This window comes from Schistocerca americana, chromosome 7, assembly GCF_021461395.2.
Source record: "Schistocerca americana isolate TAMUIC-IGC-003095 chromosome 7, iqSchAmer2.1, whole genome shotgun sequence".
NCBI classification, from domain to species: domain Eukaryota; kingdom Metazoa; phylum Arthropoda; class Insecta; order Orthoptera; family Acrididae; genus Schistocerca; species Schistocerca americana.
The window spans coordinates 467,255,781-467,273,923 of NC_060125.1; the positions used below are offsets into that span (position 1 = coordinate 467,255,781).

Sequence of the window (18,143 nt, forward strand, 5' to 3'; positions counted from 1 at the left end):
CCAATTGAAAACGTCTGGTCAATGGTGGCCAAGCAACTGGCTTGTCACAATACGCCAGTCACCACTCTTGATGAACTGTGGTATCGTGTTGAAGCTGCATGGGCAGCCGTGCCTGTACACGCCATCCAAGTTCTGTTTGACTCAATGCCCAGGCGTATAAAGGCCGTTATTACGGCCAGAGGTGGTTGTTCTGGGAACTGATTTCTCGGGATCTATGCACCCAAATTGTGTGAAAATGTAATCACATGTCAGTTCTAGTATAATATATTTGTCCAATGAATGCCCGTTTATCATCTGCATTTTCTTGGTGTAGCAATTTCAATGGCCAGTAGTGTAGATTTTTCACAATTTGTTGGTGCAGCTGTAGCTAGGACATGGTCTGTACAGTATGTTTTATTCCTTTTGTTGAAGCTGCTCTTGTTGTTGGTTCTCCAGTTGTTCATTTTGATATTGTACATCATCATCATTGTACAGCGATGTGGATGCTTCTTCAGATTCTTCATCTGACTACTGTCAAGTTGTTCACATGCAACAAGGACTTAGCGTCATTAAAAGGAAGAGTATGTTTGTCTGCCTGTTCTACATCACACTTATTTACCGTTTCACAGTCTTTCTCTCTCTTACTCATCTGCTCCACTCAATTAAGTTTCTCTTCTACACCATCAGTCCACTTTTGTAGCTGAGTAGGCAGCACATATGACTGCTGTGCAGAGGACCTAGGTTCATTTCTCAATACTACCCAGGATGTTTCCTTGGTGGGAGAACAAGAATATGGTTGTGAATGGCTTTGATCGTGTTAAATTGGAAGGGGGGGGGAGGGGGAGGGGAGGGGAGGAACAGGATATCCACTTATTTCCCTTATCAAATGCTCTTGTACACCGAATTAATTTTAAACATTTCATAATGAAAAGGAAACAGAACAACCAAACAAATTACTTTTGTTTATAGGTCAAAGGCATTTAAAAATGTCACAATGATGTAAGGCTATTTCCACATGAACATAATGGCTACATTTTATTGTATCATTGGAACTTACTGTCATCACATTTATAATCAAAGCTGATGTTTAGACACTTCTCTATTTCTAAAGAAGTCATCAGAATGCAACTGGAAGGAAAGCCTGAAATAAGTAAAATGCTGCATTCCATATTTTATACTGTAGCTCAAAATCACTAATATTTTAGAGTAATATACTCAACATCTATCAAAATTTCATGTATAATATAATTATATAAGTGAGTACTCTGCTACTTAACAATTAAAGAGGAGCTGAGCAACAGACACCCGGAAACTCAGCTAGTTATACTCATAATTGTAATTTTTATTAAGGTGTTGCAATAAAGAAGTAAACTCATTGCTTTGGTAAATGCATTTTAATGTATTTTTCTTTAACAAATATTGTAATAACAAAGAGCACTCACGGCAGAACAAAAAAGATGAACTGGACAGTTCACACCAAGACTTTATCCAAGTTGAACTAAAGAATACTATTACAATGACTTTTTTTTAAAAAAAAAAAAAAAAAGATAAAAATTATATAAATTCAAATATCATAATGCTGCAATTGTCATCATATGATAGTTCGATAATTGGTGTCTATACAAATATCACGGTAGTTTAAGGGTGTGGGGAAAGTGATATCAAACAGCAAAGAGGTACAGGAAACACACACTTGAAGTAACTGTGGGATAACACAAACACTTACACACTGCTTTAATTCTTGTGGTGTCCATAACATAACGCTGTCTACTTGTTTCATTATAAGCATCCAATTGGATGGCAGTGTCACAAGGTTTTAAATCTCATAGCATTCTGAAATCAGAAGGAGCATGGCAATTTTTAATACTTAACTTGTAAAATGTACATTAAATGTCTATTGCTACAACACAATGTACAACAAATTATCTGAAGGCCTTCACATACAGAATACAATTCAAATTGCTAACAACATATATGCACAAATATTTTTCATTTACACTATCTACTGCTGCTGCTGCACAAAGTAGATAACTGAGCTCCAAACAATTACATTAATACCTTTGACATGTAATATAATGTGAAATTACTTCCAACACTTAAGTAAATCTATTTCCATAGTAAATTATTTTACTTACACAAACATACATGTATTATCACTGTGCAATATATGAAGAGTGCCTGACAGCCGGGAAATATTTGTGTTACTGGGGCATCATCCAATATGGAGCATACTGGTACTGACTCTGCGGGCTATAATATGGTCCATATGGGTTGGGAGGTGGTGGTGGGGGTGGTGGAGGTGTTTGCTGAGGTTGTGATGGCTGGGGTGGAGGAGGGGGAGAAGTGTACATGTTGATTCCATGCACATGAAACGGCAAGCTAGCATTATACATCTGAGGCTTGGAAGAATAATGGTTGAATGAAGGTCTTTCTGCACCACTATTCCCAGTGCTTCTGTCTGTGCGGTCTCTCTGTTCTGTACGATCACTGCCTCCACTTCTTCTGTGATATTCCGTACGACTGGTAGCTGAAGTGGAGGTCAGCTGAACTGGAATAGTAGTACTATTATTAGCACTAGTAGTACTACTACTGCTGCTACTACTATTGCCGCCACTTGTGGAGCTACTGGTAACAGCATTGTTGTTGCTGTTGTTGTTACCACTGGAAGCAGTATTATGTTCTGCACTTGCCTCAGATGTTTCTTGGTCCTCTTCATAACCTAGGTGTTGAAACATATAATACTTTAATGATAGCATTTCCTCTGAATTATATCTCTACATGAAACAAGACATAAAATTAAAATTTTTAACAACTTCATAAAAATTTCATATGAAGGCTGTCCATAAAATAAGGTTCCTAATTATTTTTCACTATAAAAAACGTTTTTATTGGCACTGAATAATGCAGTGCGCAAAGCTTAAACTTTTACCAATTTTTTTCACTTAATTACCACTGAGATAAATGCATTTTTGCATGCAGTGTACCATCTTCTGTACGTTTGCTTCATAGAACTCTCCCACCGCACCATAAAAACTCTTCTTTCGGCTCCTCTCTGGTTGTGGAATGAGCCCCAACCAGGCATTTCTTTGATTCAGGAAGAGATGGAAGTCACTTGGGGGCTATGTTTGGGCTGTAGAGCGGGTGTGTGACAGTATCCCATCCAAATTTGTTGTGACACAGGCGATGTGCAGACGAGTGTTGTCCTGATGGAAATGCACTACCTTTGTGAGAATGCCTCTGTTTTGGATTGTGTGGCGAAGCTCCTTCAATGCTTCACAGTAGTGGTCTGCATTGATTGTTGTACAGGCATGCAGGCATTCGCACAATAACCCCTTCCTGTCCCAAAACATGTTCGCCATCACTTTGCCAGCAGACAGTGTTTCTTTAAACTTCCGCGGCTTCTGTGATGCTGGCTGTTTCCACTGATGGGATTGCTGTTTCACTTCCAGTGTTGTACAGTGGAGCCAGGTCTCATAGCCGGTGACAATAGTGTCCAAGAATTCCTCGCCATCATTTGTGTAGGCCTGAAGAAATTCACTGTGTCTTTCACACATTTCTGTTGGTGGTCTTCTGTAAATATTCCCAGGACTCACCTTGCACAAACCACAGCATATCCTAAATGGTCTGCCAAAACTTTGTCAATGCTGTTCATGCTGACAACAGGGATCACCTCACAGAGCTCCCTTCGACCTTTCAGCATTGCTTCTTCCACTTTAACAATCATTTCATCTGAAACCAATGGCTGTCCAGAATGCTGTTCATCTTGGACATTTGTACTTCTGTCTCTGAATTCTCTTCACCATTTGAGCACATGTTGTATACTCTTACACATTCTCCGTAGACTTCACACAGTTGGGAATGAATGCCCACCGGCACAGTCCTTTTTGCATACAAAAAATGAATCACAGAGGAAATTCACATGAAATGTGAGTGGGAGCTCCATCTCTAATGGCTGCCAAGCCAAGACTGAGCATTGCAGACAGCTCGTCGAGATGGGAAATGGGAGAGCGAAAAACAAGCTACATGCCAGTGTTACCGGTTTCTGCGTAACTGCATTCCTCGCAGCTGCAGATCCTTATTTTACGGACAACCCTCATATTTGTAGATGGTACAAGATTACCAAAAAATTTCTGTGACTATATTATAAAATTATCTCTAAAAGTAAAATGCTCAAAACGAAATAGAAGTTCAGACCTTGTTATCTGATACAGTCTGGTAATGAAGTGAGGCATGTTCAAATGCCTCTCCAGCCTGGAGTAAAATTTAATGTGTTTGTGTGGATGGATACATTCCTATGCTGTCTTTCTTATGCTAGCAATGAGTAACCTGCCACTGATTAGGATGGGTTTGAAACATCCAGAATTAGAACAGATACCTAATACATGCGATCTGTCATCATTTAACTTTGTCGGTCCTGAACTTAGACTCTATGAATGAAATGTTGCTATTTGTGGTGAATGCATTGAATGAAATTTAAAAATTAATGTGATTCACCAAACTCATGGACATGTTCAAAGTGAATTCCATTTAGACTAGAAAACAACTGAAGTATTTGTAATACTCAGAAAAAGAAATATTAAACACTTAAAATTTATGAAAATAATGCCACTGCAACGAGAAAGGATAGGGTGTTGCCAAACACGCATCCAGTGACACCAGAAAACATACACTGCAATACTGTTGTGCTGAAATAAACAATCACTCGTGCTATTCCAACATCTTTTTGGTGTAATGATAGAACATTATGTCCATCGAGAAAACTTCAAGAAACCAAACCAGTTATTCAATACTTTAGGCTATATTAGCATGTAACAGCATATTCTAAACACACTCTAGTCCAAAATTAATATAAAGAAACAGAAGTTACCTTCCTTTCCTGGAAACATTTTGACAATACAGTAAACAGTTTTATCCAGGCAGTTACTGGAAATTTGTGGTAAGATCTTATGGGACCAAATTGCTGAGGTCATCAAGCCTAAGCTTACACACTGCTTAATCAAACGTAAAATAACTTACACTAAGGGCAACATACACACCATGCCCGAGGGAGGACTCGAACCTCCGATGGGGGTAACTGCGCGAACTGTGACAAGACGCCTCAGACCACATGGCTACCCCATGTGGCAGGCAGTTACTACCACCTATTGGGAACACCCAGAAATTAAAGCAAAATAAAACTATCAAAACTCCCAGATGGAGTAACAATGCGAAAAGGATAGATACCACTCACCAAATAGAGGAGGTATTAGTGACAGACAGGTATACTGAAAGAAGACTACTATATATTTATCAGCTGTCACACTAATCTTTCATCAGGCATAGACAAAATAAAAGAAAGCCAGCCCCCCTCTCCAAAAACAAACAAACAAACAAACACACACACACACACACACACACACACACACACACACACACACACACACACACACACACACACACAGCCAGCTCTTGTCATTTCCAGATACTAAAGCCTCATGGTGACTAATGTCTGAGGTTAGCAACAATGTTTGCTGGTGTGGGTAAAGGGGATACAAATGTGTGGGGCAGGGAGGGGAGTACTAGCAGTGTAGGGATGCAGGAAAGAGTGTGCAGTGCCTGTGGGAGTGTGCACAGACATGGTGGGGACAGGACAGAGGCTGCTGCAACATACGGACACCTTGCTGGAGGGAGGAGGAAAAGGGGAGAGAAGAGGAAGAGAAAGAATTATGCAGGCGTGCTGGCAGGATAGAAGGTGTGTGCATGGTTGGAAGGGGACGCAGGTGGAGGACAGGGACTAGCAAAGGTTGAGCCCATGAGGGTTGTGGGAATGAAAGATATGTTGCAGGGAGAGTTTCCACCTGAAAAGTTCAGAAAAGCTGGAGTTGGTGGGGAGAATCCAGATGACACTGGTTGTGAAGCAGTCCAAGTCAAGCACATCAAACTGGGTGCCACACTCAGCAGCTGGGTGGTTCAGCTGTGTCTTTGTCACAGTTTGGCAGTGACCATTCCTTTTGACAGCCAACACACATTGTCCATCCAAAAAGTTCCATGTCTGATTTTATTCCTTGCTTACAAGCAACATCAGTGTAGAATGAGATTTTCACTGTACAGCGGAGTGTGCGCTGATATGACTCTTCCTGGCAGATTAAAACTGTGTGCCTTTTGCAGGCAAGTGCTCTACCAACTGAGCTACCCAAGCACGACTCACGCCCCGTCCTCACAGCTTTACTTCTGCCAGTACCTTTTTTAACATCAGTGTAGCTTGAACTAACAACTAACAGACTTGCATCCAACCAGTCAGACAAGCATTAAGTGTTGGCCACGCAGCTATGGTGTGCTAACGTACTTGTTTCACAAGCTGCAATAGAGCAACGAACATAACATCTCTAAATCAAGTATTCAAGGCATTCTCCAGAATATTTTAAAGAAGAGAAAAGTGTGTGCAAAGTCTGTCCCGCACACTTTGACTCCCATACAAAATCAACACCACACAAACACATGCTATGACTTGACTGAAATGAAAACTGCAGAGAATTCTTCTCTGGAAAAAATCATCTTGGGTGACAAGACTTGGTGTTATCAATATGAACTTACCACAAAATGACAAGATGCAGAATGGCTCTGTGATGGTTTGCCATGGCAAAAGAAACTGCAAATGTGTCAAGTGAGTTGAATATGAGCAACTGAAATGAGTACCTTAACACTAGCATTCGACTGAAACTGACCGATTAAATACGGCACGAACATAAACATTAGTCTACACTATAGGTCAATCTGTTACAACCTTTATTGACATCCGTTGGTTCTGCCAACTCACAATCAAATTATCACCAAGACCTCGGGCTACACTACAAACAGTCCAGACAGTCTGTCACTCCAACCAAATTGACTAGTTTCAGTAGGATGCCAGTTGTAACATACTCATTTTATTGATTTACAAGTTGACCAATGTCCCAAACAGTGATTTTTATGACAGTTTCAAATGGTTGTATGATCGTTCTGGGTGTTGTACTAAAGGAGGAGGAGACTACTTAGAACACCTGAAGCATTAAAACCACCCTACTAATTTTCCTATTTGTTTTGAACTGACAAAGGAGAATTTGGCAAAGTGGTTGCTGCTAAGTTGGTAGATCACACAGCTGCTTTCACATGTGCTGAGTAAGTAGATTAAGGATGGAAAAGACTCACCGTCATTTAACAATTAAATTCAAAAAATGCTGAAGAAGCAAAGGCTGTTGCACTCTTGGTTCAAAAAGAGAACAAGCAAATGACAACAAGCAAAAGTTAATAGAAATTTGTGCATCTCTAAAAAGATCGATGCACGAAGCTTACAACAACTACCACTGTCATACCTTAGCAACAGATCTGACCAAGAACCTCAGAAAATTCTGATCCTATATAAAATTGCTAAGTAGGTCTACGACTTCTATCCAGTCACTTGTTGACTAGTTTGGCATCGTCACTTGTTAACAAGTCTGGTGTGGAAGTAGAAGACAGCATAAGTAAAGCTGACATTTTACCTAAATTTTGCATTTAAGAAATCGTTTACGCAGGAGAATTGTACAAGCATACCATCATTTGACCATCACACAGACTCCTTTTTGGAGGACATAGTAATAAGCATTGTCAGTGTGAAGAAACAACTGAAAGGGTTGAAATTAAATAAATTGCCAAGTCCTGATGGAATCCCAATTTGGTTTTAAGAAGAGTACTCGACAGCATTAGCTCCTTACTTAGTTTGCTTGCATTTATTGCAAACCTCTCGCTCAACACAAACTCCCAAGTGACTGGAAAAAAGTGCAGGTTACTCCTGTATATAAAAAAGGTAAAAGAACAGACTCGCAAAATTACAGAACAATATCATTAACATTAGTTTGCTGCAAAATCCTTGAACATATTCTCAATTCAAATATAATAAATTCCTTTGAGAGGGAAAAGCTTCTGTCCACAAATCAGCCACAGTTTTAGGAAGCATCACTCCTGCAGAATTCAGCTTGCCCCTTTCTCACATGAGATCCTGTGAAACATGGATGTAGGGTAACAGGCAGATACCATATTCCTCGATCTCCATGAAGTATTTAACATGGTGATACACTGTTGACTGTTAATGACAGTACAAGCATTTGGAATAGTTTTTCCAGGTATGTGCATGTCTCAAAGTAACAGAACCCAGTACGTTGTCCGCGACGGTGAGTATTTGTCAGAGACAAGGATATAAACTGGAGTTCCCCAGGGGAAATGTGATAGGACTGGTGTTATATTCTACAGGACAGTCCATTGATCATGACCGGGCCAAATATCTCACGAAATAAGCATCAAACGAAAAAACTACAAAGAATGAAACTCGTCTAGCTTGAAGGGGGAAACCAGATGGCACTATGGTTGGCCCACTAGATGGCGCTGCCATAGGTCAAACGGATATCAACTGCATTTTTTAAAATAAGAACCCCCATTTTTTATTACATATTCGTGTAGTGCAAAAAGAAATATGAATGTTTTAGTTGGACCACTTTTTTCGCTTTGTGATAGATGTCATTGTAATAGTCACAAACGTATAAGTACGTGGTATCACGTAAAATTCCGCCAGTGCGGACGGTATTTGCTTCATGATACATTACCCATGTTAAAATGGACCGTTTACCAACCGCGGAAAAGGCTGATATCGTGTTGATGTATGGCTACTGTGGTCAAAATGCCCAACGGGCGTGTGCTATGTATACTTCTAAGTATCCTGAACGACATCATGGAAGTGACCGGACCGTTCGCCGGATAGTTACGTTATTTAAGGAAACAGGAAGTATTCAGCCACACGTGAAATGTCAACCACAATCTGCAACAAATGATGATGCCGAAGTAGGTATTTTAGCTGTTGACACGGCTAATCCGCACATCAGTAGCAGACAAATTGCGTGAGAATCGGGAATCTCAGAAACGTCGGTGTTGAGAATGCTACATCACCATCTGATCACCATCTGTTCCATTAAGTTTCGGGTGTGCAGCCACAAGAAATCTCCTTCTTCTTCTAATATTTCAGCTGTATACCATCCAGCCATCTTCAGAGTGAGCCACCAAAACCTGAAGATTTACATCAACATCGACTGCACCTGCACCATATTTCTATGCAGCAGGAATTGCATGGCGATGACTTTGAATGTCGTGTACAGTTCTGCCATTGGGCACAAGAGAAATTACGGGACGATGACAGATTTTTTACACACGTTCTATTTAGCGACAAAGCGTCATTCACCAACAGCGGTAATGTAAACCGGCATAATATGCACTACTGGGCAATGGCAAATTCACGATGGCTGCGACAAGTGGAACCTCAGCGACCTTGGCGGGTTAATGTATGGTGCAGCATTATGGGAGGAAAAATAATTGGCCTCCATTTTATCGATGGCAATCTAAATGGTGCAATGTATGCTGATTTCCTATGTAATGTTCTACCCATGTTACTACAAGATGTCTCACTGCATGACAGAATAGCGATGTACTTCCAACATGATGGATGTCTGGCACATAGCTCGTGTGTGGTTGAAGCGGTATTGAATAGCATATTTCATGACAGGTGGATTGCTCGTCGAAGCACCATACCATGGCCCACACGTTCACCGGATCTGACATCCCCGGATTTCTTTCTGTGGGGAAAGTTGAAGGATATTTGCTATCGTGATCCACTGACAATGCCTGACAACATGTGTCAGCGCATTGTCAATGCATGTGCGAACATTACGGAAGGCAAACTACTCGCTGTTGAGAGGAATGTCGTTACACATATTGCCAAATGCATTGAGGTTGATGGACATTATTTTGAGCATTTATTGCATTAATATGGTATTTCCAGGTAATCACGTTGTAACAGCATGTGTTCTCAGAAATGATACGTTCACAAAAGTATCACATTAGAACAACCGAAATAAAATGTTCAAACGTACCTACGTTCTGTATTTTAATTTAAAAAAACCTACCTGTTACCAACTGTTCGTCTAAAATTGTGAGCCATATGTTTGTGACTAGTACAGCGCCATCTCTCACAAAGCGAAAAAAGTGGTCCAACTAAAACATTCATATTTTTTTATGTACTACACGAATATGTAATAAAAAATGAGGGTTCCTATTTTAAAAAGACACAGTTGATATCCGTTTGACCTATGGCAGTGCCATCTAGCGGGGCCAAGCATAGCGCCATCTGGTTTCCCCCTTCAAGCTAGACGAGTTTCATTCTTTGTAGTTTTTTCATTTGATGCTTATTTTGTGAGATATTTGGCCCGGTCATGATCAATGGACCACCCTGTATATACAAAAATGATAGATATAGTGGACAGTGTAAGTAGCAGTCTGTGGCTGTTTGCTGGTGATGCTGTGGAGTATGGGAAGGTGTCGTAGTCAAGTGACTGTAGGAAGATACATGATAACTTGGACAAAATTTCTAGTTGATGCGATGAATGGCTGATAGCTCTAAATGTCATTTAATGCAGATGAGTAGGAAAAACAAACCAATAATGTACGAATACAGAATTAGTAGTGTGCTACTTGACACAGTCACGCTGGTTCAATATCTAGGTGTAACCCTGCAAACCAATATGAAATAGAATGAGCATATAAGGACTGCAAATGATCAACTTTGATTTTTGGGAGAATTTTAGGAAAGTATGATTCATTTGTAAAGGAGACACATATAGGACACTAGTGTGACCCATTGTTGGGTATTGTTTGAGTGTTTGGGATCTGCATCAGATCGGATTAAAGGAAGACACTTTGGTGGCATGTTCTGTTACAGGATACCACTGGAATCATACACAGAGATGACAATAGTTATGGGATAGTGATCAGTGCATTGGTAGGACTGTCATTTGTAGTCAGATGATTCATGTGAAGAGGTTTCCAACACGATTCCGGCCGCACAACAGGAATTAACAGACTCTGGTTGTGGAGGGGTAGTTGGAGCTGGGTGCATGGTACATTCCATTTTGGAAATCCTTAGGAAATTCAATATTCTAAGATCCACAGTGTCAAGAGAGTGTCGAGAACATCACATTTCAGGCATTACCTCTCACCACAGACAATGCAGTAATCGACGGCCTTCACTTAATGACCAAGACCAGTGGCATTTGCGTAGAATTCTTAGTGCTAACAGAGTGTAGAGTTCTCAGTACTAGCAGACAGGCAAAACTGCAATCAATAATCACAGTAATCAACGTGGGACATACAACGAATGTATCCTTTAGGACACTGCGGCAAAACTTCGCGTTAATGGGGTATGGCAGCAGACGACCGATGCAAATGCTTTTGCTAATGGTACATCATCACATGCAGTGCCTCTCCTGGGCTCTTTACAATGTTGGTTCGATGCTAGACAACTGGAAAACCACAGCCTAGTCAGATGAGCCCCATTTCAGTTGGTAAGAGCTGATGGTAAGGTTCGAGTGTGGTGCAGACCCCACAAGCCATGGACCCAAGTTGTCAACAAGGCACTGTGGAAGCTGGTGGTGGCTCCATAATGGTGTGGGTTGTGTTTACATGCAATGAACTGGATCCTCTGGTCCAACTGAACCAATCATTGACCGGAAGTAGTTATGTTCAGCTACTTGGATACCATTTGCAGCCATTCATGGACTTCGTGTTCCCAAACAGTAATGTCATGTCACTGGGCCACGACTTTTCATGATTGGTTCAAAGAACATTCTGGATAATTCAAGCAAATGATTTGGCCACCCACATCATCCAATATGAATCCCATTGAACATTTATGGGACATAATGAAAGATCAGTTCATGCAGAACATTCTGCACTCACAACACTTTCGCAATTATTGATGGCTATAGGGGCAGCATGGCTCAATATTTCTGTAGGGGACTTCCAACAACTTGTAGAGACCATGCCACATCAAACTGCTGCACCATCTCTGAAAGATCAGACATGATATTAGGATGCATCCCATGACTTTTGTTGCCTCAGTGTATGTGGTGTACCTTATGAGGTACTAATCTCTAACTCAATGACAGCCTTATGCTGGTGATAAGGCTATCTACAACTTGCACAGAAACCAGAGTTAAATGACATGAAAGAAATTCAAAAGAGATTGTGGCAGTACAGCAGCTGACCCTCCACATTATTCAATCTGTGCGAACAAGCAGTATAGGAAATCAAGAAGAAATCTGAAAAGTACTCAAGTTCAATAAAAACTTTGAGGCTGGCCAGTTCCATTGTAATTCTGTTACACACAGCAAATGGCTTCATTGAGTGATGGATAAAACAAGGATAATGAAGTGTAATCAAATTAAACCAGGTGATGCTGAGTAAATTGCATTAGGAAATGAGGTACTACAGTCAATAGATGATTACGGTTGTTTCGGAAGCAAAATAACTGACAATGGCTGATGTAGAGTAGATATAAAACACAAAATACTACAAACAGGACTTCTGAAAGAGAAATTTCTTAGCACTGAATATAAATTTTTAAGTTTAATAAAGTCTTTTCTGAAAGTATTTGTTGGGTGTCTTGCCTTATGTGGACGATAAACAGTATACACAAGAAGAGACTAGAAACCCTCTGAAATATAGTGTGATATAAAAGAATGCTGAAGATTATATGGGCAGATTGAATAATTAATGAAGAAATATGGAATTAAACTGCAGAGAAAAGAGAATTATTGGACAGCTTGACTAAAGGCAGGGATAGGAGACCACTAGATGCATCAAGAAATAATTAATTTGGTCGTGGGAGGAAGTGTCATGCATAAAAATTGTAGGGATGGACCAAGGCTTGACTACAGAATGCCGCTTCAATTGGGTGAAGTGTAAACTGGATGTTTGTTTGAGTTACATAACAACAGTTTCCATTCAAGTGTGCAATGTAACTTCTAACAGTGGTGACACCTGAAACAGCTGGACCAACAACTTTGTATCAACTGCTTCTGGTATGGTTGGATGCTAAGGAATCACAGGTTGTTCCCAGATAAATGTGTATTGAGAATAACCATCTACAGCTCTTGTGAGCCACCTGTGAAGAGGATTTACAGTCGTCAACTTTCAATTCACATGTGGTTCAATCCAGTGGAAACACCAATATACACTGATCAGCAAGAACATTATGACCACTGACATACTGTCGATATGAACCCATCCAGGCAATAGCAGGGTCACCTGGCGAGGAATAACTGCTAGTCAGACATATGGACAGTGCATGTAGTATCAGTGAGCGTGCTGCCTGTGTGTAGAATGGGGAAGGTGCATGATCTATTCAAGTTTGACCGAGGGCAGATTGTGATGACCTAGAGGTTTGGCATGAGAATTTCAGAAACTGCTCTTGTTGTCGGGTGTTTGAGGAGTGCTGTGATGTCTTCAACACATGGCAAAACCAAGGAGAAACCACATCCAGACATCACCGGGGTTAGATGGCCACTCCTCATTACAGATGTTGGGCATTGTGGGCTGGGCGGACTGGTAGAACAGGACTGGCAGTAAACTGTGGCAGAACTAACATCAGACTTTAATGCTGGGCAGATTAGAAGTGTGTCTGAACACACAGTGCAGCAAACACTCCTAATGACGGACCTCTGCACTCAATGACCCATGCATGTGCCAATGTCAACATCACAACATCGACAGTTACGACTAAAATGGGCACGAGACCATTGGCATTGGATGCTGGCAGAATCCCAACACCTTCTTCATCATGCCAATGGGAGGGTGGGAATCCATCATCTTCTAGGGGAACGGCTCCTTGACACTATACTGCAGGATGGAGACAAGCTGGTGGTGGGTCCATTATGCTCTGGAGAACATTCATGTGGGCATCCATGCATCTAGTGGAGCTCATGCAAGCCACCATGACAGCCAAGGAATACCTTACATTGATCGCAGACCACATACACCCATTCATGACGATAATGTTTCCTGACGGCAGTGGCATTTTTCAACAAGATAATGCGCCATGTCACAAGGCCAGTAATGTGCTGGAGTGGTTTAAGGAACACAGTGGCAAGTTATAGTTGATGTGCCAGCTCCGAACTCCCCAGATCTGAACCCGATCACACACATCCGAGACATGACTGAACTTGGTGTCAGAGCTCATCACCCCCCTCCCCAGAATTTACGGAATTACGAAACAAAAATTGTATGATGTATAAGAGCATTCAATGTACTTGTTTTGTGTCAGTTGTGGACAGTTCAACAGTCTGTATAAGATACCATGTAGTGCAACACAGGTCTCAGACGTGAGACCTAGCATCTTACAAGGGAAACTTGCCATTGCACTCACCTCAGATTTAGTGGTAAGATGGCCAGCTCATCAAAAACTGAACACTGATCAGGCATGAAAACAGGAAAAAGGTGTACTGTACTATGGAGGGAGGAGAAAAAGAAAAATAGAAACAGTGAACGGTCCAAGAACAAGAAGTGTGAAAAAGAGCTGCCTGAAACAGCAACAGCATAGTGGGTAAGTGGTCATAGTATTGGACTGCCAAGTGGGTGAGCCATGTTCAAAACTCCATCGTGCCATTTATTTATTTATTTTCCCACATAATGAATTGTCCGTCCAGTCACTGAAATGATTGCTCTTTTTCTGCAGTCTTGGCTGTTGTCATACTACACATTGGTTACAGAACATGAGTCATGTGGTAAGAATACATTACAATCACAAGTAAATGTGATGAATAGTGACAGCAGATGAGATACCACATAGACATCTCACAGAAATGTAAACAAATAATAAACGGTTGTAAACTATGTTACAACAAAGGAATTCAAGAGTTAACACTTCCAAAATGGAATGCAACTTCCAAAACAAAAAAAACATATTTTTACAGAGCACACAGAAACTGTGTGACTGTGAAACTGTAGTGTTCATTTGTTGCAGCCCTTGTGACAAACTATTATGTTTTCATCATTGCCTTAGGAGTGATCACATTCAAATGAACACCTACATCAGTCATAAAAATTAGGTGCGTCAGTAAGAGATTCCCGGATGGATTGTAAACAATATTATGAAAAGGACAGTTGCTACTCACCATATAGCGAAGATGCTGAGTTGCAGATAGGCACAACAAAAAGAATGTCACAAAATAAGCTTTCGGCCAATAAGGCCTTTGTCAAAACACACACACACACACACACACACACACACACACACACAGACACACACACACGACCACTGTCTCTGGCAGCTGAAGCCAGGCTATGAGCATCAGCAGCAGCAGCAGCAGTGCACACACACACACACACACACACACACACACACACACACACACGACCACTGTCTCTGGTAGCTGAAGCCAGGCTATGAGCAGCAGCAGTGCACAATGGATGAGGGTAAGGAGGAGATGGGGGCGGAAAGGGGGAGGGAATGGGGGGTAGAGGTGGGGACAGTGAAGCGTAGCTGGGGAGCACGCAGGGAAGAGGTGGAGAGAGGATAGGGCAGCTAGGTGCAGTCGGGAGGTTAGACGGAGGGCAGGGGGAAGGGTGTGGGTAACAGAAAAGGAGAGAAGTAAAAAGACTGGGTGTGTCAGTGGAATAGAGGGGTGTGTAGTGCTGGAATGGGAACATGGAAGGTGTTAGGCAGGTGAGGACAATGACTAACGAAAGTTTAGGCCAGGAGGGTTACGGGAACATATGTTATACTGCAGGGAGAGTCCCAACTGCGGATTTCAAAAGCAGATGTTGATGGGAAGGATCCATATGGCACAGGCTGTGAAGCAGTCACTGAAATGAAGAATGTCACTTTGGGCATCGTGCTCAGCAACAGGTTGGTCCAGTTGTTTCTTGGCCATAGTTTGTCGGTGGCTATTCATGTGGATAGACAGCTTAGACAGCTTGTTGGTTGTCATGCTGACATAGAATGCAGCAGTGTGGTTGCAGTTTAGCTTGTAGATCACATGACTAGTTTCACAGGCAGCCCCACCTTTGATGGGAAAGGTGATGTTTGTGATCAGACTGGAGTAGGTGGTGGTGGGAGGATGTATGGGACAGGTCTTGCATCTAGGTCTATTACAGGGATATGATCCATGAAGTAAGGGGTTAAGAGCAGGGGTTGTGTAGGGATGGTGTATTGTCTAGGTTCGATGGATGGCAGAATACCATTGTGGTGTTGTGGGAGTGGTGGGAAGGATAGTCAGCAGGACATTCCTCATTTTAGAACACAGCGAGAGGTAGTCAAAACGCTGCCGGAGAATGTAATTCAGTTACTTCAGTACTAGGTGGTACTGAGCTACAAGGGGAATGCTCCTCTGTGGCTGGATGGTAGAACTCTGGGTGGTGTTGGGTGACTGGAAAGATAGGGCACAGGAGATATGTTTTGTACAAGGTTGGGAGGATAATTACAGTCTGTTAAGTCCTCAGTGAGGCCCTCAGTATATTTTGAGAGGGACCACTCACCAATCCAGATGCGATGGCCACCAGGTGGCTACGCTGCATGGAAGGGACTTCTTGGTATGGAATGGGTGGAAGCTATCAAAGTGGAGGTATTGGTGGTGGTTAGTAGGTTTGATATGGGCAGTGGTACTGATGAACCCATCTTTAAGGTGGAATTCACCATCTAAGAAGGTAGCTTGTTGGGTTGAGTAGGGCCAGGAGAAAGTGAACGGGGGAGAAGGTGTTGAGGTTCTGGAGGAATGTGGATAGGGTATCCACACCCAATCCAGATCACAAAGATGTAATCAATGAATCTGAACAAGGTGAGGGGTTTAGGATATTGGGTGTTTAGGAAGGTTTCCTCTAGATGGCCCATGAATAGGTTGGCATAGGATGGTGTCATGCGAGTGCCCACAGCCTTTACATGTGGCTTGCTCAACACTATTGATGCCACCTCCCTTTACACTAACATCCCTAATGTTCATGACCTTACTGCTATTGAACACTACCTTTCCCAACATCTGAGTCCAAACCAACACTCCTTCCCTAGTCGCCATGACCAATTATCCTCACCCACAACTACTTCTCCTTTGAAGGCATTCCCTACAAACAAATTCGGGGTACAGCCATGGGCACCAGCATGGCATTGTCCTATGACAACCTATACATGGGCCATCTAGAGAAGCCCTTTCTAAACACTCAGAATCCTAAACTCATCACCTGGTTCAGAGTCATTGATGAAATCTCTGCAATCTGGATCGGGGGCGAGGACACCCTATCCGCATTAATCCAGAACCTCAACAACTTCTCCCCCATTCGCTTCACTTGATCCTACTCAATCCAAGAAACCACCTTCCTAGATGCAAGCACCTTTTTAGATGTTGAACTCCACCTCAAAGATAGCCACATCAGTACCTCTGTCCATATCAAACTTATTCCATACCAAGAAGACCCTTCCATACAGCCTAGCCCCCTAGGCCATCGCATCTGCAGTGACGAGTGGTCCCTCTCGAAATATACCGAGGGCCTCACTGGGGCCCTTACAGATCTCTGTCTAACCTCCTGACTGCACCTAGCTGCCCTATCTTCTCTCCAACTTGTCCTTGCACACTCCCCAGCAGCACTTAACTGTCCCCTACCCCTACCCTGCTATTCCGACCCCTCTTTGTCCCAGCCTCCTCCTTGCCCCCACCCAGTTGTCTCTCCCACTGTGCGCTGCTGCTGCTGCTGCTCATAGTCTGGCTTCAGCTGCCAGAGACTGTAGTGTGTGTGGTGTGTGTGTGTGTGTGTGTGTGTGTGTGTGTGTGATCTATTTTAACAAAGGCCTTGTGGGCCGAAAGCTTGTTTTGTGACACTCTCTTTGTTGTGCCCATCTGCGACTCAGCATCTCTGCTATACGGTGAGTATCAACTATCCTTTTCATAATATTGATAAGAAATTCCTATTATATGACACATGTACTGTCACTACTGCCATGTATGACATACTAAATTTGTTTTCCAGCGGAGGCTTTGGTTGACTTGTCACCTTGTCATCAAATGTTTGTGTTTCCCAATCGAAAGCCACTTCCTTTCGGCTGCTAACAGAGTAGTTGTGCAGAATCAACTGTCATTATAGGACTCTACCTTACACCTTGCTGTTGCAAATGGACACCACACCACACACAGACACAAATTTGAATAAAGCGAACAGCAGGGAAAAGAAAAAGGAATGTGGCATGAGGGACGTTTGAACATGGCTCACTTGCTTGGCAGTGTAACACTATAAGCATTTAACCACAACGCCATTTCTCTTCCCAGTTTGTCTATTTTGCCCTTCTTGTTCTTGGACCATTC

General features: G+C 42.1%; 1 protein-coding gene across 7 annotated transcripts in view; it reads right to left on the minus strand.

Moving 5' to 3' along the window:
• Positions 1-1,513: 1,513 nt before the first annotated feature.
• LOC124622517 (chromatin modification-related protein eaf-1-like) overlaps positions 1,514-18,143 on the minus strand; it is a 294,631-nt gene continuing 278,001 nt past the window's right edge. For 6 of the 7 annotated variants that reach the window (XM_047148240.1, XM_047148239.1, XM_047148242.1 and 3 more), the window contains one exon: positions 1,514-2,698. In XM_047148240.1, the coding sequence (XP_047004196.1) occupies positions 2,181-2,698 (518 nt within the window). In that variant the 3' untranslated portion in view covers positions 1,514-2,180. The remainder of the gene's footprint in view (positions 2,699-18,143) is intronic. The other variant, XR_006980637.1, reaches the window with a different exon arrangement.